Source organism: Pyxicephalus adspersus, chromosome 10, assembly GCF_032062135.1.
Source record: "Pyxicephalus adspersus chromosome 10, UCB_Pads_2.0, whole genome shotgun sequence".
NCBI classification, from domain to species: Eukaryota; Metazoa; Chordata; class Amphibia; order Anura; family Pyxicephalidae; genus Pyxicephalus; species Pyxicephalus adspersus.
In genome coordinates, this window is record NC_092867.1 from 31,761,405 (window position 1) to 31,787,018 (window position 25,614).

General features: G+C 37.6%; 2 protein-coding genes across 2 annotated transcripts in view; one reads left to right on the forward strand and one right to left on the reverse strand.

Moving 5' to 3' along the window:
• The window catches only part of STOX1 (storkhead box 1), a 32,931-nt gene extending 26,558 nt beyond the window's left edge, over positions 1-6,373 (forward strand). The window contains exons 3-4 of the mRNA XM_072425027.1: positions 825-3,144; positions 4,042-6,373. Of these exons, the coding sequence (XP_072281128.1) occupies positions 825-3,144; positions 4,042-4,198 (2,477 nt within the window). The 3' untranslated portion in view covers positions 4,199-6,373. The remainder of the gene's footprint in view (positions 1-824; positions 3,145-4,041) is intronic.
• Positions 6,374-8,405: 2,032 nt separating this feature from the next.
• CCAR1 (cell division cycle and apoptosis regulator 1) lies at positions 8,406-22,575 on the reverse strand. The gene is made up of 15 exons (XM_072425028.1): positions 22,355-22,575; positions 20,260-20,373; positions 18,686-18,852; positions 17,858-18,068; positions 17,116-17,199; positions 15,496-15,681; positions 15,091-15,282; positions 14,736-14,963; positions 14,353-14,461; positions 13,613-13,707; positions 12,101-12,247; positions 11,251-11,371; positions 10,967-11,152; positions 9,725-9,930; positions 8,406-9,041 (listed from the first exon to the last, which is right to left on the reverse strand). Exons 1-15 carry the CDS (start codon positions 22,565-22,567, stop codon positions 8,985-8,987), a joined length of 2,316 nt encoding a protein of 771 aa, XP_072281129.1. The 5' UTR covers positions 22,568-22,575; the 3' UTR covers positions 8,406-8,984.
• Between the last annotated feature and the right edge of the window lie 3,039 nt (positions 22,576-25,614).

Here is a 25,614-nt window from a genome sequence, read left to right on the forward strand (position 1 = left end):
TCCACTCCTCCTGTGTCACGGTCTGTCATTTGCAACCCCTATTTAATGTACAGCGCTGCATAATATGTTAGTGATATATAAATACTGTTTAATAATAATATTATTATTATTATTATTAATAACAAAGTAATAATTTGTGCAGGTATGTGCTGTATTGTAATGTCTTTTGGGCATCTGCAGACTGGATAGGGGTTTAGGGTTAGACGAACTGTTATATTTTCAACTGATAGACTGCCAGGGCACCCACCTAATACAGGGGGCGTTAAAAATGATAATTTGTGTAAAAGGATGCAATAACTGGTACAGATCTACAAAGACAAGCAGATCTGGTCACCAAGATGTATTTGGCCTTGAATTATTAGCACTGCAGTTGGAAAAACTGTGTTGGCAATAGATTTTGCCAACAGGTATTTCCAACTTGCAGTGTAGTAGGTTACAAACTGCAGCCTGTTTTCTGAGGTAGGAAGGGGTACCTTACATAAAAGAACAGGTCTGTTTTCCTAATTAGATGCAGACCGATGCTTTATTATAAATGGCTCTTGTATTCTGCACAGTGCTCCTTGCCTGTGACCACAATAATAGTTGACATGTAGAAGACAGGGTTCTGTCTTGTTGTTTATTATGGAGGTCAATTCTTCACACTACAGCCTGGAATACTGTATAACACTTAATTTCCAATAAGGCCTAAAAACTATAGTGATTGGTACTTAAATCTTGCTAACCTTAACTATGATGGAATATTTGAGACTGTGTGAATGACACAATCAAGTGAACTTACCGGTTGAATGATTTTATGTAATAATAAGTGTATATTTCTTTCACAGGTATTGCAACACCATCGCAGGAAATTCTCTATTCTACTCTTGGGACCCTAATCAAAGAGAGAAAAATCTACCACACAGGGGAAGGTTATTTTATTGTTACTCCCCAGACATATTTCATCACTAGAAAGCCATTTTCACACAAGTGTGGCGCAACTGAAGACATTTCTGCTTCCCCTCAGACCGTTACTTATCTTGTGAGCATGGAGAGTTGTGCAGACCTAACCAAAGGCAACGTCCCCTCCGTGTCCCACTGCCGTTCTTGTAGCTGCTTCTCTGAACACTCCACTCAGAACATACTGGGACAGCAGTCCATTAATGAGAGTAATGCAAAGGAACATAAAATTGTCAAGGATTCCAAAACCTCTGTTCAAAACCAGGCCACTTCCACTTCTCGGGACCATCATACTTGTGCTAAAACAAAGCAACAACTTTCATTAAAGGAAAAAGAAAAGTGCCAGAAGAAATTTGGCATCAGTCTCTTTTGGAAAAATGGTGCTAAAAAGGAGAAATGCAAAAAGGAACTAGTGAGCTTCTCTGCACAGTTTCCACCCGAAGAATGGCCAGTGAGAGATGAAGATAACTTGGAGAATATCCCTCGTGATATAGAACATGAAATAATTAGGCGCATAAACCCAATTCTCACTGTGGACAACTTGATGAAGCATACAATGCTGATGCAGAAAATTGAGGAACAGAAAAAGTATTTTAGTAAAGGGACCTCGACTGATATCATCAAAAACAAAAATGGGCATCATAGTAAAAGCGTCAATAAAAAGAAAAATGGGAGGATGTCAAAGTACCATAAAAAAGTCCAGGCCAGTAAAGAAAAAGCAAAAAAGGAAAGTTGTGCTCACAGGTCAGCTCTTCAAGTGGAGGCTGATGGAGTAAAGAAAACTATTCAACAGACTGCTGGAATTGATGACCCACTGGTTCCAGAAGTCTACTCTCCAGTGAATGCAGATGCTGATAAACATGAAGCCTTCTATAAAAAGCAAATTCAAAACCCTTTTGAGGGCATTTCTTATAGGGACACTGCTTGCATTAATGGACACAAATCTGTAAAAGAGATGAAAAGGACCAACTCTGGAAAAAATCGGAAAAATATTCCAAGGTCAAAGTCATTAGACTGTCCAGGGTCAAACGCTGAGGCTGGAACAAGACATTTTAAATGTGAGAGGCCCGTGGATGATTATTATAATGAGGAGGCGTTTCAGGATCAGATGGTACCTGTTAATGATAAAGATGACCTGACAGAATATCCTCCGAATTACCCACAGTGCAGCACCCTGCGGATAGATGACAAGTTCAAACAAAATAAAGAGAGTTCTCCACTAGCATTGTCCTGTGAGAATGGGACTCCTGTCTTTGGAGAAAACCCAACAGATATGGTTGTACAATCCGACATGACTTGGGAAAGTGAAAGAGGAAAGGCCTATTCTTCAGGCCGTTACTGTGCAAAAATTGGCACAGTTCATGGATCTTCACAGCACAGTCAAACCAATATTTGTAGAAACATTAATGCTGCAAAGAATTATTCACAATCTTACATTGGTTCATTAGAGGAAGCAGAATCTGAAGAAAATGGCTGTTATACAGCCGGTGGGGTGAACATTAAAGATTTAACAAAACAATCAACATTTACAAGTTCTCAAAGAGAAGAAAATTCTGAAAGTGAGCAGGTCCGTTACAAAAATGTTGTGGACAATGAAGATGCTTCTTGCTCTTACTCTATTGAAGACGACACAAATGAACACCTTGGAATGTGCCAGAATCTTGAAATTTGCCTACAAAATATGAGCATTAACCTGATTGACTGGAATACTGTACCGGAAGAAAACCATAGTGTGTCCGAAACTTCTGCCAGCCACTGGGAGCCAAACAGATCCCCCATACATCATTTTGTATCTGCTGGAAGCCAACACCAAGATGACCATAACCATTCTGTGTTTTCTTTGAGCGGTTATACCCAACCAATTGTGCACATGAAAGCAAATACCAGCCAGTCATTGTCACGCTATCTCCTCAACCACCCCGAGCTGGAAGTTGATACTGCTGAGTCTGTTCGGCCTCCAGAGTTAGTGGATGGCAGCATTTTTGATTATTGCAATTCCAGCGACTGCAATTCCATGGCAGAAACTGTTCAGACATCCATTAAAGGAAGTGAGGAGAAACACAATGAGGACCAAGAGAAGACACCTGAGGAAATGCGGGCCTGCTATGAGCATACACTGAAATTATTCAATGCCAAGAGTAGCCCACTGGATCCCAACCCCAATGAGAATCATAGCACTACAGGGGACAGTGGGATTGAGTCACCACGGTAAGATTTTTACATTTGGATCAGTATAATGCCATGATTTTGTAGCAGTTTAATCGTGGTAATGCTTTCTAATGAAGCTGAAATACATCTCATGAGCACGATAACTGTTTACATCCTTTTTAAGTATGTTTTAAAGTGCATGCATTAACAGATGCCAGCACATAGCTTCAGAACTTTGCTTTAATCTGTGAGCTTATCATCCTTCCCGAAACTGTCAAAGGTCAGTCCTCTTCTTTTGGTGAGGCTTTAAATGTGCTGGAGGGTGAATAGCTTCCAACACTACAGGGAAATTTCTACATTTAAATGGTTGCATGGATGACAGGATACCCTTGTAGATTGTTTTGAAGGTACATGTTAGTAACTTTAGTAGATAAACTTAAAGTTGAGCTTACTTTTGGTTAGACTTTTTATTGATGGGTATGCTTTAAGTTAGGCTAAATGCTTGGAAATGTTTACATTGTGTTAATGTGTAAGAAGCAATAAAGTGCTGTGTATATTCCATTAATAACTTGCCCCAACTTCTACCTATACATTACTGGTATGGCAAAGACTAGCAAACCCAGGGAATGCATTTAAAACGTGCAAGCACTAAAGATTTAGTTTTAAATTACTTATATTTGGGTTCTTCCCTGTTCTTTCCTCTCTCCGCCATTTATCTTCTTCTTTCATTTATTACTTGGAAATGTCAGTATCCCCATTCAGATAACCTTGTAAATTTAAACCCAGTACATATGTAATAATTCTTAAATCTACTAAACACTTGTAATACAAAGACACTTTAATGCAGTATTTATGACACATGTTCTTACAATATTTATCATGTAGGTAAAGTGTCTGTAAAGAAATTGGTAAATTAAAGAATAGTTCTCAGAATGTCTACATTTCTTTCCCTTGTAGGACCCGGATAAGTCTTGCATCAAGTAACTCTGCGATTTTGGAAACTTTGAAGAAAAGGACGTTTCTCCAGAATCTGGACATAAATGTCAGTAACAGAAATGATGGACTGCTTACAGCCAGCTCTGTAATGCAGCTGACACCGGCTATGAATGTATAGTATGAAACCAACACTTAACCAATAAGCTTATGTATGTTTGTTTTTAATAAGAAAATATCTACATTTGTACTTGTCAGATTTCTGGTAGGTAAGATGGGTTTTTTTTTTTTTTTTAAATACCCGGACGGCTTTCTTTTGTATGCATTTTATAGAACTTGGTATGCCTTAGCAGGTTCTCTTGGTTATATAGTTTTATGGGGCAATGAGTAAACTGCATGCAAGGAAAACTACCTAAACTTTTATTCTTATATATTGGGTTATTTTTCGTTCACATTGGCCTTACATAGATCTCTAGTTCCAGTTTCTATTTGGTAACAATTGCCTATAAATTATACATCAAGCAGGAAAATTAATGACCAAAGATCTCAACCGACCATGACTGCTTATCATCAAGAAGCCCAGCTCCAGCCTAAATGTTTTTTTTGGGAATAAAACAGATAAAAGTTTTTACATAAATAGGATTATATTTAAAAATACATTTTTTTTGGTTACATTTTTAGATAGTCTTTGTGTGAAGATACCAAAAAGAAAGAAAAAAGATGGTTTTTATATATTGATGTGTCTTGTGCAGCATTTGTTGCTTTGGGTCCAACCAGGTTTGTTTCAGGTGCCATGGGCTTTTAAATTTAAAGCATCTATTAAGCCAAATGGCTTATTACACCCACTGATCAGCATTGCAGCCCCATCATTGTGGCAGGGTCACAGCTTTCTATGGCAAGCAGTGCATATTTGACCCAGTATTAGTTTTTTGTAGTCCCTATACAGTAGGGATTAGGTAAGAAAAAAATAGTAACACCCAACCTGTTTTAGTCTAAGAGCATGCTGATAGGAAGCGTACCAGGCAGAGTTATTCACTGTGACTCTTCTCCTTTATTGTCCCGTCACAGCCTGGGCAAAATGTTGACCATTACACTGAGTAGGTGGAATCTTTAGATCAGCCTGTCAACCTTTTTACCCTTATTTTCAAGGACGCAGGGGGCACATAATGTGTGTGTTGAGTCAGTCGGAAAAGAAAAAGCTTTTTACATTCATTGGTGGCTAGAATAACACCTATATATAAACAAAAACAAGGCTTCAGAACTCTGCAGGCATCATCAAATGGGAAATCGATCAGCAGGTGTTTAGGGAACCTCTGGACAAACGTATTTTATTTTACCTTTTTATGGGCTCTATATTTTTTTTTGCTGGAGTTCTGCCTGAAATATAGGCCAATTGCTATGCTTGTGTTTTTGTAGGGACTTCCCCTGAATAATGCAATGCCCTTGGCTTATTGTGAACAGTCTGTTATGCCATCATCAGCAAAAAGTGTTCACAGTCTGTTGCACATTACAATACAATCTATGTCCTCAGCTATTCGGGAGTTGTAACGCTCTGAGGTCATGTGACTACAGCAATGTGTGATCGGGAGCTGTATATCTCCTGTGTAACTATTGCTTAGTATTTTCTAAGTGAAATCTATGTGAAACCCTAACATGCAGCATTTAATCCCCCCAAAGCTTTGTATCTTCATCGCTATGGATATTGTGACCAGATGTCATAATGCATTCCATTATTGTAGGTCTAATTATCACCATTACTGACATGAGGCTTCTGTAACCAAGGTCTCATCTTCAATTATTTTAAAGCAAAAACTTTTCTGGTTTGCCTAATGTGCCCTATATAGACACTGTGTGAATATTTTTAGGCTGCGAATGTGACATGAATTCATATTGGGTGAATTGCCCCCCTTTAAACACAATTAGGAAAATTACACCATACCTAATGCCAACCCAAATAGTTATTTCTAAGGGGAAACCAGATCTTTTAATGTGCCTTGACCTTTCCCTTACTGCCATAATCTAGTAATTAGGAAAATATTTTCCTCTTGGTTCTATATACTGGAAAAGAAGCATCTTAAAATATTTAATGAAAACAGGGAATCAAAAGAATCATTCATGCTACACAGAAAGTGCTTTATTTTGTAATAAACACAATGAATGGCACAAGGCTGAGGAATATTTCATGTGATCTGTTTGCTCAGTTTTGTCAGGTTTAATGCTCTGTAAATGTTGTATATAATTTGTACTAAATTAAAGCTTGCCATTTCTGTTTTTATATTTAGACATGTTTTGAGTAACGGTATTACAGATTTTTCATACCAGTTGTGATAATATGCAATAAAGTAATTTAAATATATTTGTGTCCTGACTGTAACTGCATCATTTGTTTGTCAAGGAGCCTTGGCATTGGAAGAAGTGGCTGCTGCCATAATGGTTGATGAGTAATAAAATCTGTGCATATAAGTTGAGCAGCACTGCAGCTTTCATCACATGACTCAACAAAGAACTTACAATTGTTGTGTAAAGGATGACCGGCCGGCATTTTATTTGGCCGACTTTCTGGTCCCAGAAAGCAAATAGATTAAAATCAATTGTAAAAAGAAGGGTCCAGTCTGCTACAACTATACATGAATAGAAAATGTGGAGGCTTTGCATGATTGAGTTTTTTCTATGCATTATTGTGTGTGTGTCATGACTTAAAAAAGTTAAAGTTAAAAAGTTAAAGGGAAAGTTAAAGTATTCATGTAAAAAAACTATGTGTCCTATATTATTTTCAATCTATCTCTATAATGATCCTAAATTGTTCATTCTATTTATTAGATAAGAAACAAATGTTATTATATTTTTAAAACATTGTAAATATGCTCAAATTGGAAGTGTACCCTGCTTCCAATCTCGCACAGTATTCAATGCATTATGCCAGTTAGGTTTTCTCAAGACTGGTATCATGTTTATAACTATATATCTCACAAAGATGGCAAAGCATAAACCATAGATTATTATATACACAATTTCATAATTTCCGTGTTTGAAATTAATACAAACCAAGTTCTTAAAACGGATCTAAGGGAGAATTGGACTAGCAGTGCACATATCTGCAATATCTCAATCAGGTATCTTGAGATGAGATGATATATTCTCCCTTAGATCCGTTTTAAGAACTTGGTTTGTTTTTCTTTTAATACAAGGAAATGATGATGCAAGTGTCTATATAATAATCTATAGATTATGCTTTGCCATCTTTGTGAGATATGTAGTTATAGATTAAAGAAAAAAACAGCCTTGAGGAAACCTAACTGGCATAATGCATTCAATATACTGTGCCAGATTGGAAGCAGGGTAAACTTTGAGCATACTTCCAATGTTTTTAACAATTGAAAGGTGTGGGACATTTTGCTAGGGCACTGAAAGTCCTCAAAATGTTGTGGTTTGTGGAGTAGGCGAAGAAAGTTGTGAATGTGCACTAAATTTTTACCAGTCCCTGGTTTATCAATATTAATGTTGGCTGTGGACCCTTAACATTTATGGCCAAGTACAAAACTTTTATATCTACCAACTATATGGTTTGTGGGCCTTACCAGATATAAATAGTTAATCAAGATACTTATTATACAGTTTTTGAGAGATTGTAGAGTCAGATCAAATAAATCTTTGCTACCAGCTTTAAACAAAGATTTTTTATAAGAGCACCTGCCCAGCAGTAACGTTCTACCTACCTGAATATGAAATGGCAAACTGACATTGCATTAAGGCAGCCATTTCCAATAATACATGGCAATAGAAAAATAAAAACATCACTCCAGCAGTGCAGTCTAGTTGGTCCTAGCTTCTGGGGGTAACCAGAAGGGCTTGTTTAAAATACTTGTAGGCTTAAAAAAAAAATCCCTCAAATACATTCTATTGCCATTTACACACTCATTTATATAAAGCAACAATATGGGTGTCAAATGTAGGTGGAGCTCAGTACAAACTGGTGTGATTTTTGCTACAAAATGCCAGGTGCACTTAGTATTCTCCTTTATTCCATCAGCTAGGCGAACTATATTAAGCACCCATAAACATTAATTGGGCTTTCACAATTCTAATCAAATTTATAGTACCAAATATTCCTTTAGGGTGAAGAAACAATACACATGGTTGTATACATGGGGTAAGTGGTGAGCTGATGGGAGAAAGCGGAGCATGTTTGTTGTGATGGATATTGTGCTTTGTGTAAAGGAAGCCAGAGTTGTTCTGTTTGTCAATGCATCACAGCTAGGCCCCTCATCAATTTAGAAAAAGGAGTTCAAAGAATACAGCACGTGTGGTTATGGAAGCTGGAATGAAGGAAATAGTTTGTGTCTGCCCAAGGTTTAAAGTCACAGATTTAAACAATGGATACAAAAAGCTGATTTGTCATGAGGCATTTTTATTCCTTTACACTGCCCTTTTAATTATACAATATGAACTGAATACTGCTTGCATTTATATACACAGGGGCAGAAAATAAACCATCAAGAAAACAATTATCTCCAATGCATTGCCTGACACATTGTCTGTCTATATAATTTTATTGCTGAGCATTGTCAGTCTAGGATGTGGTAAAGGTACTTTTTCCTCACAACAAATGAAATACATACTAAAAGACCAGATAAAAATAATTGGGATGTTCCAGTCATTTAATATATATACATAAAAAAGGGATAGCAAAGGAAAATATATATATAGGTCGTATACATATCTACTTTAGTTGCAAACATTTAAGTTAAATCCTAAAGAGATTTCAAAAATCATATACTCTGCTTTGCACTGCTCATTACAGGCAAATCACTACAAAGCATCTCACACAATCATAAAATTATTTACATCTGTCGTCCATTAAATATTTAGTAAAACTACATACCATCTCATCACACTGGAAAATTGTGATTTGCATCAATTATTTAGCACGATTTATAATCTTTTTTCAAAACAAAGTGAAAGTAGCATCAAAAACTGGCTCCATTTTCTTTTGACTTCTTCTGATCTTCAGATGCCAGTGGATTCTGTAAATAGAAGATACTTGTGAGTGCAGAGCAGGGGGAGGCATTAGGCTACTGAAAGAAGTAGTTGGTGTCACAAAGGGCATAGGTAGAGGAAGCATCAGGCTTGTGAAATGGGCATAGGAGGAGCAGACACTATGTAAAGGTACAACTGAGCCTAGGAGGAGGAAATATTTGGCTAGGCAAACATTTTGTATTTTAAAAATGACCGCTCAGTAAAAGGAAACTTCCCTGTTACAATGCTTGTTTTATCTAATGCCAAAATCAACATAACTGTATGCAATTCCTATTAACCAATATGCCATTTGTCAGGCAAGGCTCATGTAACCCCCCACCTTACCATAACACCTAACATAATAAAATGCAAAGTACAATCAATTATCCCCAAATGTTTAACTTTTATTTAACTCTAAAGCCCGGTCTATTCACTTATCTCATCATTTAATGGTCCTGTATGAGAACTTCTATTGGCCAATGTGGTGGGCCAGTGATCAGGCAGGTAAGAAAGGTTACTGCATAAAGGGCATTGCCTGTGATGCCATATCTCCAACAGAAACTGATCAGTCCAAGAACTCTATAAAAAGTTACTGCTGGACTTCACTTTTACACCACTGCCAAGGACAGTTTACATTCAATATTCCAAAGCATGAACCAAATTTGCAGTGCATCCAAAGCCAAACCCTTACCTTACTGAGAACGGTCTGGATTCCCTGCATGGTTGAGGAAAGTTCTCGAATTGTTTTAGTCAGCTGCTCCTCATACTGGCAGTTTGTGTCTTCCAGGGATTTTAGGCTCTCGCGCAAGTGAGTGAGGTCACTTTTAGCTTCTTTCAGCTCTCCAGACAAACTTTTATTGGAAGCTTCTAGCTGAGAAATGCTCTTTTCATCGACCTCTGTGACAAACAAATTACAACAATGAATCACAGACTGACAGAGGATTTGTTAACAGAATTTATTAAAAAGCCTATAAAATTAAAACCAAGTGTCTGAAGGTAAAAGCATTGCAAATACACCGCAGCACTTTTAAAACGGGTTGTTTGTTCATATTTGAACAGACGTCTAAATCATGTCAAATGGCAGCCATCTTGTGCCATGCCTCAATATTTGAGGACAGATATTCTATGAACTCACAGAAGTCTTGCAGCGTTTTACTCCAACCACTGACCTGTAAAGGATAACAGCATTGAAGGCTGCAATGTCTAATAACAGGTCAGCATTAGCAGTCTTAATGCTATCTTTACTCCAAAAGAGTAATTGTAATAGTTTGGTACATGTATATTAGTGCTCCTACCAGGATTAGTGACCTGCAGATCTCATCAGTCTATTTTCTTCTTTACTGGTGCTTCATGGTCAGGAAGAATGGTCTGATACACCAGAATAATAGGGGTGAGATCTCCAAAAAGGCTGTACAGGGGGGAGTACCAGAATTACTGACTGCATACAATCTCAAACATGCCTGTCTGGGTCACTGCAGGGATCCAGATGCAGACCATTTTTGACATATAGACAATCACTAAATCATTAGGGACGGCAATTTGTCTAGTACTCCTGCCTTGCAGGTATAGAGTGCCAGATTTCAATATCAGCTCGAACCTTCATCTGCATGGAGTATGTTGTATGTTTTCCTTGTGTATGGATGGTTTTCTTCTGGGTAGTCTAGTTTTCTCTCAGATCTCAAAAACACCTTGGTAGTTCAATTGGCTTCTCTCCAAAAATTGGCCCAGGTACATATAACTGTGGTAGGGATTAAATTGCAAGCTCCTGGAGGACAGTTACGGACATTACTATAGACTCTATTAAGCACTGCATTAAATGTCAGAGCTATATAAAATAACCAAATCACAACAAGGTACAGCTGCAAAGAAATGGTTTGGAACGGTTGTTTGTTCTCTGCATGCATGTTGATTCTATGGGTTGTTATTTGAATACCTGTTCTGGACTGGAGAGCCTGAAGCCTCTGCTCCAACTCTGCTCTCGCCTTCTCACTCTTTTCTAGTTTTTGCAAAAGACTTCCTACGTCAACCATGGCACCATTGTACACTATCAGTCCGCCCTTCTCTTCCATGGAGGACACGCCAGATCGTGAGATTTTGGATGGCAAAAGTAATCTGTTCCCTGGTAAAGAAACCATTGGACAAAATCAGTCAATCAAATGGAAATCTTTGCTTGTCAGTCCATACAGGTGATAATACTCCACAAAGTTCACAAAATACCTAGAATATCGTCATTAAGAATCACCATCTCTTCCTGACTCCCATCATCTGTACAAGTGTCTGTTAACCTCCGGTAATATAGGGATTCCTTCAGTAAAGCTTTGGTCAACAGTTTTTTAACCTGTGACAACATATTCAGATGAGTTAATGATTAAGTTTTAAAGGAAGATCAACAAAATAAAAGGAATCTGTCCTGAATTAAAAAAGGTTACAGCAGTGTTAAAGTGCACACATGTACCTGTTAGATTTCTATTCAGTCCATGTAAACCCTTCCTCGATCCTAGGCCCAGGCTTTACAACCTGGTTCTATAGAGAAAACCAGGCAGCTGCTGCTTTAAGGTATAGATATGTATACTTTGACAGGTCTTTCAAACATTACAGTGCACAGTGATTCTGTAAAGCTTCCAACACACTAGTGCACAGGCATGCAAGTATTTTTTATGAACAACTATGTGACAAGAGCGCCATCTAAAGCTGGCCACAAACATTACAAACTAATTATTTATTATTCTTTGTATTTTCTAACCGCATACTGCAGCCATTCTTAATATGTCTCTGTTGTGGGTTATGGGTTACAGCAATAAAGAAATGAATGAAAGTTTGCAGATAAAAACAGTACATACCATTGGGTATCATTTACCTGCTTGTAGATTCTCCCTAGGACTTAAGCTGAACTTTAAGAAATGGTGGGCAAATCTATTTTCTGTGATCTGAGATAGCAGTAAAGAGTAGGAGACCAAACATTCCCTTACCAATCCTAAAAAGTCCACTGCATGTGAACAAAGACATAAGAAAATCTCCAGAGGAGAAGAAATTGGGAACAGAATTGACAGAAGGAAGAGTTCAGTACCTGTGCTCTTGACAGATGGAGTCCAAGGGTATAAACAATTTCTTCTAAGTCCTTCTCCAATAAGTAGCCACAATGACTTTGATCAAAATATACAAATGCCATCAGAAGATCCTTATTTACTGTAAGCATCTGCTTCTTTTCTTTCTCCTGCAAAAAGTCTGATTTTAGGAGGTTTTATTTATCTAAAAAGAATACTAAAAACATAGCTCAACGCTGTTGACCGATAAAGAGAATGATCAGGCAGGTAAGAATGTTTTATACAGTACAGATAACATCTATGCCTCTGTAAAAAAAAAAATAAAAAAAAAGCAGCCCAGCCCGGTCACAAGCCCGGTTCTTTAAAATGCAACCAGAAAGTCAGGGTCAGAATAAACTCTATACCAATTTTAATAAATACATATTTCCATATTCTCCCCAGTGTCTGTTTGCCAAGTGCATTGCCTGGCCACCTGATTGTTTTTGGACAACGTCTCAGTGGCCAGTGTGCATGTTGTAAGAAGGACAAAAGGTCAGCAAGACCCCAGCAACTCAGGTCAGTGAGCTTATAGCATCTTTTATACCCTTTTTCTGGCTCTCTGCAGAAGCAACAAGACATGTGCACTGATTGTACAAGTTTAATGCATGAAATGTGTATTCCGGAAATAGAGGCTTGATTGCCCCTAACTCCTGCTTGCTGAATGTATTAAAAGGGTAGAAAGTGGGGATATGAACTATGATTTATTGTCCTAGTAGTCATAGGTGTAATGCAAAATTGATAAAAAGATAAATAAAACACAAATTTTGGAAGATGCCGTTAAGGCAAATTTGTAGTATCCTTTACCTGTAACTCACCCTACCGATAGGATGTTATGAAATTGTAATGGGTGCCAAAACTTACTCTCATGGATTTTTAATAGTAATTCTACCTTTTCGATACTTGACCATGTGGCCAATGTAAAAGGAACATGCCTTAATATTTCACGCCTATCTCAACACATGTCTGTGCCTGATTTGTCCAGATTCCTGTACCAAGACAGTCATTTGATTGAGGTTGATACTACAAAACTAAAATTCCACTGCATAGGCTAGTAAGCATTGGAGGTGGTGGTGGGAATCAGTTAACTGAAAATTCCTTGCGCTCAACTTTCTGCATCACCAATCACATTTTAGCTTTCATATCAGTTCCAAATTTAATTTGTTGTGGTTAAAGCTCTTAGTACTGATTTTTTCCTGTATGTGAGAAGTTTCTGCAGCAAGTCTGTTTGGAGACAAATTTCCTGCACCACATTTAGGGGATCTTCGTTTAGCGACAGTGTGGTGGACTGGTCCAGTACAGAAAATGTGGAGCTGGTGGGATTTACCACTTATATAAAATTTAGGGGCTCATTACTGGGTGAATAAAGGAAAATATATGAAAAGGTAACTGCCAACATCCAGGTATTGGGAGTAAATACATCAGGAACCAAATAAAGGAATCCAAATTGTTAAATGCAGCAGAATTGAGTTAAATACCCCACACAGCAATTAACACACCTTATCTTTGGAGAGCCACTCCTTGCTGTATCGGTTTTCCCTCTTGTCTTCACGTTTATCCTTGGTGCTTGAGTCATCATCATCGTCATCCCTGTCTGTGAAATACAAGTTAGACATTACAGATTAGATATTTGTTTCCAAATATTTCAAACATTACAAAAAATGTAAAAACATTATAATGTCAAACAATATAAAACCTTCAAAAATCTGAGTTAAACTTCTGAGTAGGTCAACAGGTAACTGAGCATAGGTTGAACCTTGCATGTCACTTTGCTATGACAAAAAAAAAAAGCCCAAGCTCATATTCTACTGGAGCTATAATGATATCAAGCCATTTCTCAAGAAGCAAAATTGTGTCTTGAGACAAATATGGAGCTGCTGATATTGACAGCAGCTGTGTGTTTGTTTCAATACACAGTTTGGCTTCTTGAGAAATGAGAAACTATCCATTGTTCGGCTGACTGAAAAAACAGCCACACTTCATACACAGCGGGAACATTAGATGTTAGTAATACCAGATAAATCAAAGATTTAGGAAGCCTCACAAATCCTGCACAACAATAAAAAATAGGCTTTTTTCATGTCAGCAAACAGGGTGTTTGTAAACATCAATGCTTGTGTACTTAACCGCTAATGAAACATAAATCTGGAAATAGGCAAGGATTGAACTAAAATATATTGAAGAACATGTGTGAATAATTCATAGAGTGCCATAAATAAAATCCCTCTGCCGTACAAACCTTCATAGTCACCATCATCTTCTTCTCCTCCAACAGGCTCATAATCCTCTTGGTTGTCTTCATCTATTTCTTCATCATCTCTGTAATCATCTCTCTTTTTGTCATCTCTCTGACAAGAAAATACATTGCAGTTAGAAACTATAATAGGTCTACATAGTGCAATAAGACCCACAAATGGCAAACTGCATTAACCCTGAATTATTGTCATCTAAATACATACCAGTGAGTATTAACGCAAAGCCCAAGTGTACTGATACAAATTGGGAACTCAAACACAATCTGCTTGGTTGGTACATTTCTAAAGAACAGTTAACCAGAAAAAATGGTACATACATAAAACAAAAGACCTTGAAAGCAGAACAGCCAAACTGCAGAGCACAAACCTTTCGATCATCCCTTTCTTCTGATCTTTTTTCATCTGAAGATTTTCTACGTTTGAGTTTTGGTTCTTCATCATCATCCCTGTCATCTTTTTTCTCTTTCTTGTCCTCCTTCTTAATCTTTTTGTCCCTCTTCTCTTCTTTTTCAGGGATGGTTAAAAGCTCTTTGTATATCCGCACCCCAAAGTCTCTCTGAAGCATTTCATTAAACAGCTCTGCAAAAAGAGACACCTGGAAGAGAAAACAGGACAGGTTAAGAAACTTGTGGAAATTTTTATTTTTACAAGAAAACACACACACTAAAGAGGATACAGGACCATACTCCTACTACAAAGCACAAGCATTTTACAGCACATACCTCGAATGAGTGCTCTTTATTGTCCTCTATCCTGTAGTCCAACAGGACACTGAGAGACATGATACTGCAGTCGAACTTCCCATTTTTTGCTGACCAGTTTGGATGTACAATAATTGCTGGCTCTTCAGGCAAGATGTATCTCTTCTCTCGTCTCTGACGCTCTACTTCCTCTTGACGTTTTCGTTCTTCTTCCTAGTGACAGATACAGCACTTTAAATTGTTGCAATAAATAGTGTTCATAGACACTATAAATTGCTTGTACAAAATCATTAAAATTTACCAAACTAAGGAAGATCAGAATAAACCTCATATAGTTGTTGACAGATCTAAAAGTTTGTACAAGTAGATAGTAATTTATGTGCTTAGTTTAATACAGGTAACTATTTAACAAAACAAAAACAAAACCTCTTTATCATCCTCAGATTTTCGCTCTTCTTCCTCGTCATCGTCTTTTTCGCACTTTTCTTGCTCTTTCTGCTCCTCTTTTTGTTCTTCAACACGAAGCTGCTTTGTTAATCGGGCAATCAACTGAGATTTTAATCCTTTGGAACTAAGAGTTCGACTTTCTAGCTCTTTGCGCAAATCATTTACCTGTCCAAAAATTGTCATACAAAGAAAATCACACTGCACGTCATAAAATACTGCATTATTATTACAGCTCCACAACTCACCATAAACCTGTCTATTGGAATTTTTCCAGTAGCCTAACTGCCCAGTCATTACAATGAGCTCTCACTCTTTCCACATGTGTTCTACATTTATTTCTTTTACAGCTAAAAAAAAAAAAAGAGGATTGACCTCAGCCTATTGCTGCTCTTTCACTATCCAGACAAAAGACTGGCGTAGGTAAAAGATATCACTGTATTCCCTAATGCAAGTAGTGTCATTCACCTAAAACTGCAGCAAAAATACAAAACTTTTGGCAGGTGTATTTAATTAAACAGAAGAATTAAAAGCTAAAAAACATAAAATGGCTAAAGGAATATGCTGAATTTAGTCAGACAACGTGATAAAATTCAAGAGAAATGCACGTAAAAACGTTGTAAATTTGTTGCATAATTAAGTTTTACAGAACAAGTTTTGGACCTTTTTTTTACATGACGTGCATTCCATCAGATTACATTTCTTTAGACGTTCAAATTAACAGTACAGAGACTAATAATGTACAACTGCTACCAATTTTAGATTGGAAACTTGGTTTCTGGCATGGGCTACCATGAATTTTAAAAACAGTCCTATTCTTTTTGTGTAAAATCGATATAGCTTCTTCCAGATATAAAGCAATTAACCTATTTCCCGACTAAAACCATAAAACACTAACGATCACACTGAAAACGCTAGTGAATTCCTACTTTTGAAAGGACCTGTCTGAAAGGTAAGCCCATTAGACATGTTTCCTACTTCTACTCTCTTGTTAAATGACCCAGAAGTTCCAGAGATAACCTGTTTTAGAAGGGACTGGGAAAACTCTATGAATACGATGTTTACTGATGCTCAATGGCAGAAGGCCTGTCTTTTGGAATGTAAATACTCCATCAGATCTAGAATACAGAAAACATCCTACAAAGTTCTAACCCATTGGTTTGCTACTCCAGACAAGATCCATATATGATTTCATCCCAGCGAAACGCTGGAGAAGCCACCAGGCTTTTAGGCTCGATGGCCATCATTTGGTGGGATTGTCTAATGATACACCACTATTGGAAACATGCAATTTACATTAACCAACAGATCACTGGTTTATCCATCCCTGCTTTTCCTAAAGTTGGTCTTTTGCATATACAGAAAATATAACTAAAGACATACAAATCCTCCCCTATTTTACACCTCCTAAATGCAGCCAAATATAGGATTCTGCTTCTTTTTTTTTTTTTATTATTATTTTTTTTTTAAGGAAATCTACAGCACTGCCCTCTATTGAGACCTGTCTTGGCAAAGCACAAGACATCTACTTGAGTGGTTAGACTCCTAGGTGGCTACAATAGTATTTGTCAGTATACAAAAACTTTGGTAAAATGAGTTTACCTTCATGATATTTGGATCAAGTTTTGACCAATGAGTGGGAGTACAGACTTCTTTTGCATCCCCATCATCCTTATCTTCTTCTTCCTAATACAAATATACAATACCGTGGTTAGTACACTACTTTTCAAGCAAAGAACTCTGTCGCAGGTCCGTGCAAGTAGCAAGGTCACAATTTCTCATTGTCGTCTCCTAAAACTCTGTTGAGGCACATACACACATTCTAGCACTTTCACTGACCACTAAGTCAATCAAAGTCAGATCTGTGAAACAAAGGGGAGGATGAATAGGATAAGAATACCTGTATGCACAGCCACTGCTCGTCTGCAAGGACTGCACAGTGTGCAAAGTCCCATGTCTGAAACTTAAGCCACCGTGTGTTAATTCCAGGTGATAACTATTTCTTTATAGTCAAACATCACAAGGTTCAGATTTTATTATTTCAATATTAAGGGATGAAAATGATTAATGTGAACCTTCACAAAGATGAAAAGATGGTAAGCAGGGCCGATTTTCACTAAATATGACTGACCCCACAAGCTAATTCTACTATAGCCAAAAAGAAAATCAATGATATATAGAAATATAATGTACATATCATTTTCCCATGTTAGGAAGTTGGTATAGGTGAGAGTCACACAAGGAGTGTTCATTCGGGGAGTGTGTTTAGTGTGTGCTGTGCATTGTGCCTGTGTTCCTGTGCCTGCGAGAAGCGGAAATAGAAAAAGGGATTAGCGTTCAGTGCCTGTTCTCCATCAGCTTCTTTGCGTTCACCCTGAAGCTTGTCGACCAGCTGCTGCTTGTATCCACGGCACAGGTTTTCCCACTCTGAGCGGGTGGGAAGGCAATGCCAAACATCCGGGAAAAATAAAACCACTGTCTCCACATGAGCGGGAACCGAACGCCCCTTGTGGGTCTCCTCAGGGCGATGGTAGCGAATCTCTGCAAAACGGTACCTGTTGCAAGGGAAGAAGCATGTTGGAAAAACAAAATCTAGAATGCATTGAACATAAGAACCTAGTTCTCTTGCAGCACATCAAGAACAGCTAGCTCTGGGTTGTCTACAAAAAGAAAATAAAAAAAACACAATTATACAAAACGCCATTGATTTTCTTCAGGTAAGTCGAAGCATTGTTTCGAATACAGTGTATGAAGACAGAATGAATGGTTGTCAATACTGAACTCTACATAAATTTAAAAATATGTATATGGACAGTACTCTGTATTATCAAGAATGTTAACTTAATGCAATGTAATTTCAGCATAGAAATAAAATTTTTGGTGTCAACAAAGCTCGAAATACCATTAGAAAACAGGGCAACTTTTTAGGTGTAAGACGGGATCTTCTGGACGATCTGCAGCTGAGCATGAAAAAATAAATAAAAGTCTTCAAAATGTACAGAAACATTTATCATTAATTAAAATAGCGATAACCAATATAAATTCCCCCACTCCTTCTCTATACCTGACAGGCATACCAAATCTGGCATAACTAACTAGAGCACCTGCATAGCTTGAGGGAAGGGAAGCCGTTGATGAGGGAGACATGTCCCGGGGTAAGAAATGTACTTACCACTGTGTGCACAAGCTCAGGTCAATGCCAGTCAGGGCCTTACAACAGCGCACAGCAGTTTTGATAAGCACTGAAGGGTCTTTATCCGGGCACAGTCCATCCAGTGAAGGGGACCAATGTCCTCCAATTGCCATCGCCTCATCCTTACCCTTCATTCCCACTAAAAACTGTAGGAGGGAAAAAAATGCAGTTAGGATTACCAAAAACACTTAAGCACAAAAAAAAAAAAAAAGAGGAGGAAAATGTATATTTTTCCACTCCCTATCTTCTGGGACAAGCTGCACTGTGAACATGGAGGATCATCATGCTAAGAGGGGAACACAGAGCTGCAGTACAGATAACTATTTGCTGCCCACAGGAGAACCCAGTTGTACCAAAATGCAGGTTTACTTTATAAGGCTTAGTTTAAATGCCTAAAACTTCTTTCAAAAACGGGTATGTTTTGTCCAAATGATTGAGTTCTTGTTCTTTTTATCAGGCAATAAAAGGTGGCTAAATTGCTGCACATTTTTCTAGATGCTATTTGCAACATTCAAGGCTATCTTCCTACCTATCTCCATAGACTTGATTTGGAACTGATCGTCACTAATATGGAAGTTTTTTAAGCTCTTTAAGCTTTTTTTTCTCCCACTATGCAGTTTCAATTATATAAAAAGGCACTTTAAATTACATGAAAATCGGAGGAGTTACCACCTGTTATGACTCCAAGTGGCCTAGTAGCAGCACATTACAAATGGCATAATTGAAAGTAGATAGTTAAACTGTGCCAACTAAGGGGGCGGGTATAATAAAGTTTTAAAAAAAAAGTAAAAAAGTATAGGGGTGGTAGAAAGCAGCCACATCTTACTTACTTGGAGTTACTAAATAACTGACACAAACAATTGGGAACACTAAATTTGTCTCGTGTTGCCCTGCCTAGGGCTTCCCCCACCCGGCTAAGAAAAAAAAAACTGGGGAGAACACTGATCTGTCAGACCTTTAATGCTGTCTGTTTCCCCATTTGGAGAGATCTACATACATTTTCTGTACCAGGGTATCAAAAGGACAGGGAGTAGTGAAATATTTCTCCGATGGGGAGAGCTACTAAAGTTTGAGTAGTGTGGTAATGGGTTAGAATGTTATTGCATCTTTTTTTCCTGCACCGGGGCTACACACATGCTTAGTATTTTCATCCCAGACTTTGTATTAGGCTTAAAGCAGGAAAAAAAAGTTGACCTCTTCAGACTGCAGGGGTTTAATACTTTTTATCTCCAGATGTATAGAAAGCAGTCATTCTTAGCTCTCACAGGTCTGCTTGTTACATTACCATCCCCTGTAACTTCTTATCTTTGCCACATTGTCATCATCATAGCATTCAAAACAGAATGTCATGCATCGTATGTGAGGACTTAAAGGCCATGCCCACATTCATGATTGTCAAAGAGCAAGGAGAAAGAATAAGGTGAGCTTTTCTGCGTATTTCCCCACAACCAGACAAGACAAGTATTCAAATGTGAGGGTACACACTACAAGGGTTTAAATTTGTTTTGTTTTAGTGAACCTGTAAACTGTTTGCAGGCTTCTTTGTCATTTACCTTTATTAACCTTGCTGGATGCTGGAAGCCTTCTTTAACCTCCACTGGGTCCTCAGCAAGAGCACATGACTTGTGGTATAAATCTTCCAAAGATGGACTAGCCAACAACATAACCTAATAAAGGAAACAAACGAAAAGAACGGATAAACCCTTTGTTATAAATTATATATATATATATATATATATATATATATACATACACACACACACACACATCTATATTTTATTATTACACAATATTTATATAGCGCCATCATATTACACAGCGCTGTACAGAGTCCATAGTCATGTCACTAGCTGTCCTTCAAAGGAGCTCACAATCTAATGTCCCTACCATAGTCATATGTCTTTAAAACAGTCTAAGGTTTTTGGGGAAAGCCAATTAACATAACTGCATGTTTTTGGGATGTGGGGGAAAACCGGGAGTACCTGGAGGGAACCCATATTTGTTCTGCACTCTAGAACCCTGATCTAAATCTAGAGAGAAATGGTGTAATGCAGGGGTGCCCAAAACGTCGATCCCGATCTACTGGTCAATCACAAAGGCATTGTGAGTCCTCCCTTACCCCTCCCTCCTGTTTACCAGTAGCCGTGCTGTACATCCATAGGGATGCTGGGGATGTCTTTCAGTGCGTGAGAAGGCTCCTGTAACAGTGGCGAGTGTGGAGGGAGGCAGAGAGGGCGGGAGGGCAGTCTGAGGTGAGCAGTGCTGGGCAGCCAAGTCAGTTCGGGCTGGGTGTCAGGGTTCAATTACTGGGATACCTTTGTACAGATTAGGAGTTCTTTTTCTTGTGCAGTACGTCATTCTCCTAATATAGGTGAACTGTAGCTTTCCTGTCACTATAGTCTTGTAGTGCAATGTCTGCGCAATTTTCTGCCATTCAATGTCTCATCAGCTTCAGTCACTTCTGTGTCATACTCGGTATATATATTCTCCTGAATTACTAATTATGATATAACATTTGTTTAAAACTGTCCTATATTTTGGAGTGGATTGTGCTCATTCCTAGTGTGAAGGCTGTGAGATGCTACACTGCACACAGTGTCCAATATGCAGGAACATCGGATATCACATTGAAAACAGTGTCCAATGTTCCCACTAAATGGGTAGCAGTGGATTACTGTAATGCACTTCCTTATGCAAGAAGGTCCTCCAAACACCCCTCCCAGCTAAATTCCCAGCATAACACTTTCCTCTTCGATATCAAATTGAATTTTTTTAATTAGAACAGGCTCCAGAGAAGAGTATCCCTGTGCTGACTTAATGCTTGGATCAAACCTGTCTTCTACACTTCCACTTTTCCAAGGAAAGTGTTTTAGGGTCAAGAAGCATGTGAATGGAGTGTGTAAAATTCTCTTTCAGACCTTAAAGCAGCATGAATGTTCTTGATAGCATGGTAATAATATGCTGTGAAGCAGTAGCAAAGTGTAATAAGGCAAAAGTGTGCTTAAAGTATATGTTAAGGCAAAACGTTTTGTTTCAGGGAAGGTGAGACCTTCTGTCATGTTTTTATTGCTGTGTTGCCATATTGGGATGACTGGGGACAAAAACAGTAAGATGGAAAAAAAAAAATATTAGATAGCTGATTTCAGCAAAACTGCCAAATGTATCACATGCCCCCACAGAACAGGATGGGTTGAGCCAAAACTATGGCCAGCCTTAGGTATCACTGTGGATTTGGGAAGCTTCTCAAATTAAGAATGTAAATATTTTAACCTAAATCTGTCATGCTACATGTTTTAAGGTAGCCTGTAGAGGAAGTTTACACAATAAGACAGATTATCTTAATACTAGTCCTGTTGGGAACATGGGTGCCAGCCTAGGTGTAGTCATCACAAAACTGAGGAAGATTCAAGGGTGGAGTACAGCCAGAACTGCCATTTGCTTTCAGAGATATGAAGGATTGTCTGGCTGTAACACACTGCTTTGGTTCAGCTCACCATGCAGTTCTTACAATAACTATTACTGATAATTTAAGGGTAATTTTTTGAACCTTAAGTGGTAATTTGGATCAATATTAAATATAAAATGGAACCCTGGAGTGCTCATTTCTAAATGTTTAAATGTTTGAAGGCTGTACAATAAATAACACACCTTTGCACTGTATGTATGATCCACATCTGGTGGGTCCAGTACAGCAGTATTTTTATCAAGAGGATCCACTTCTTTATGCATTACATAGAAGTTACTGTAGCTACCGAGCTGAAAAGGCCGTGCGATAGGAAAAGCATCCACCCATGTGAACTGGGCATCAAAGAAATCACTGGGAATGTACAAATTTTGATAACGTCTTCTTAGCTCCATCATGTCACATCCAGGACTGCAACATAAACAGAAAAGTAAAGCACAATCAAATATTGCAAAAACTTAATATAAAACAGGCAAAAATGTTTTATTAATATGTAATACACATTTAGAGATTAACCTCATACAGTTCATGGTTTACAGATAAATGATCCCTTGCAAAGAGTGTCCTGAAGACTTAAAAACAACATGCATGCACAAACGTAAAACTGATTTGATTTAACCTCCCTAAACACACACACTGTAAAATAAATGTTCTTGAAAACAATGTACTGCTTATACACATATAAATCCAATGTATTGCATTCATTGCTTTTACGAAGCAAGACAACTTTGCAGTATACATGCAGCATATAAGATCTAACAAATATTTGGAGTTATTTATGTAAATTGGTATAGATTGTTAAAAAAAAAAAATTGTACAGTTTAGAACACACTTGTTTTGGATGGAGTTCTAGAAGCGCAGCAGGATCCGACCATAGGTAGAGCTTCAGGAATAAACATTCCAGTATAATATGCGTTTTTGCCAACTTCAGCTTGAAAGATCAGCGAACAAAGTTTTTTATATTGCATTTAAAAAAATTGCAAAGTTGCCACCGGCAGCCTCCTCCTGCAATCGCTCACTGTCATGATGAACTTCTGCCTTCAGCATTACTAGGTCAATAGCTCAAAACAAGATTGGAGAACTTTACTATGATCTCAGCTGTTAAATGCACCTTTCAGTCCCATCTATAGATTGCAGGCTATTCAGACAAGAGATTCCCAGAAGATTTTAAAGCTTTCCATCTATAATGAACTGTTCAATAGCTTAATACCCACAAGCAAGATGTTTATTTTAAGAGCACTTTAAGAACACTGACTATAAACAATGTAATAAAAAAAACCTGCATACCTCACACTGTACAAAACAAGTTTTATAGTCAAATTATCTGTACATGTATGCTAATATTAATGTATGGAAATTATTATTGCCACATGTACTATTTCACTGCTCCACACCTTTAGGTCATGGATGTATGCAAATGACTATTAATTTAATTTTTAAATAAACCTAATAAATATTATTGAACACAAAAAACTGCATAGCTATCCTAGACCTGTAGGGTTAAATTATGATTTTAACTGGATTACACTTGCTTAGGGAGGTTTTTAGAGTGGCTTCCGTCACAACGATTTCCTTGTGGAATAAAGTAACATAGGAGCCTAACACCCAACCCTACAGAAAAATAAGGAACCACAAGACAAGAATGATTAGGACTACAATTGCTTTAGAAATGTCTGGGGAATTCTATTTTTTCTCAGATTTTCCTTTGATTATTAGATCAGCTTCATCGCTGTACAATACAATACGAGACACAACTGACTACTTCCTATCGTTATGTGGGCAGTAAACAAATGTTCAGTATTAACACTATATACAGATTACATAATTACAGTATATAAATACTGGTTAACAACAATAATAATAATAATAATTACACAAAGTTATGGGCTGACTGACACATAACATAATTTAAAGGAGAACTTTTCTTTTTTTTTCCAGAAGAGACATAAAGCCATAGGAAACATTATGTATTTATTCAAACATTTCCCATTGATGGTACTATACGTGAATAACACTACAAGAAAATGTTACATGTGTAATCATTTATTCAACATAAATATCAATTGTTAGAATACGTGTGTGTTAGAATAAATTCATTATTGGGCTCAAAAGCTGGTCCTCTTTTAGCAGGGATTACTCCTGAAAGGCATTTTGCATACTTTCCCAATGTCTGAAATCGATTCTGGGATATTTATATCCTCCTTCATGCAAATTCTTTTAATTACAATATGTTTGGTTGTATTTAAATCAGGGCCTTGACTAGATCAGCCTATGATCCTTTATTTCCTATGTTAGCCATTCTTTTTTTTTCTCAAGCTAGTTTATTTTTGCCCTGGTACATGTAATAATATTACAATATCATTTAATACCAGTAAAATATACAGTTATTAACCAAGACAGAAGAACAGACAAACGATATATATTCTATAAAAATACAGATCATCTCACATTCTCATCAAGCACACTTTATTATAGTGCAGCAGTTGATTCAGAAATCCGGGTCTGTGTATAAGTTCCATGGCAAATTGTATTGCTCTCGTGTTTTTCGGACATCAAAGGCTTTATTCCTGGCACACCCCCCATGCAGTTTTATTTGGGGCAACATCTTCCTGATTGTAAATGCGTGTATTTTCACATCAACTGCTAATGACAAAACTCACTATATCATTCTGAGGTACTCAGACTTCTTTTAGTATCCAACATTCAGCTTTTGGTCCGATTTTGCTGAGCTGGCCAGTCCTTTACAATGACAAGTCATTTTAAATCTACATACTTCAAAGATTTATTGTCCTTGTATTTGTATGACCAGGTTCAACTAATTTTGTGATCTTTTTAAATCCCTTGCTAGGCTCCCAGGCATCTATTACTTTATAAGGGCCCCGGAGGGCTGTTTTGATCTTGGCATGATAATACAACACACACATCAATAGAAATGAGAACACCAGATCCTTGACTGGTTTACATAAAGCAGGTTCCACCAGCCTACTCCCTAAGGAGGTTATTATTGGCAAGTGATTCTAATTCAATGAATTTCAAGTGGTGGTAAAAAAAGAAGTGTTCTTATTTATTCCACACGACAGATCTGCATTGTGTTTAATTAGATAATGAGAATGAATACGCGGCGTCATTCGTTCACATATATCACCTTTATCCGTAGGCAGAGTTTAAATGAAGATCTAATGTATGCTTGTGTAAATATGCAAAGACAACAATTTCCATGAAGTCCCCTCTTCACATTATTGTACTATAGCTCCCTACCTGACATCTCCCAAAATTCTTTGTAATGTACGTGGAGCTGTATATGACAACTCTATGTACAATCTCATCATGTCTTGCTGCCAGAATCAATAAACTCCTGAGCCCAAGCAAGGGATCTGGGGAGATTCCAGTGCTGCAAGGAAATTAAATATATACAAAATATGAGAGCGGTTTTACCCCCCCCCCC

What these genes read in the sequence shown, in the direction of transcription:
- CCAR1 (XM_072425028.1), bottom strand. Translation starts at nt 22,567, where the DNA reads ATGATGGAGCTAAGAAGACGTTATCAAAATTTGTACATTCCCAGTGAT. An exon ending in ATCATACATACAGTGCAAAG is followed by an intron (nt 20,374 to 22,354) that starts GTGTGTTATTTA and finishes TTCCTTTATTAG; the next exon opens with GTTATGTTGTTGGCTAGTCC. An exon ending in AAGAAGCTGATGGAGAACAG is followed by an intron (nt 17,200 to 17,857) that starts GCACTGAACGCT and finishes TATTTGTATTAG; the next exon opens with GAAGAAGAAGATAAGGATGA.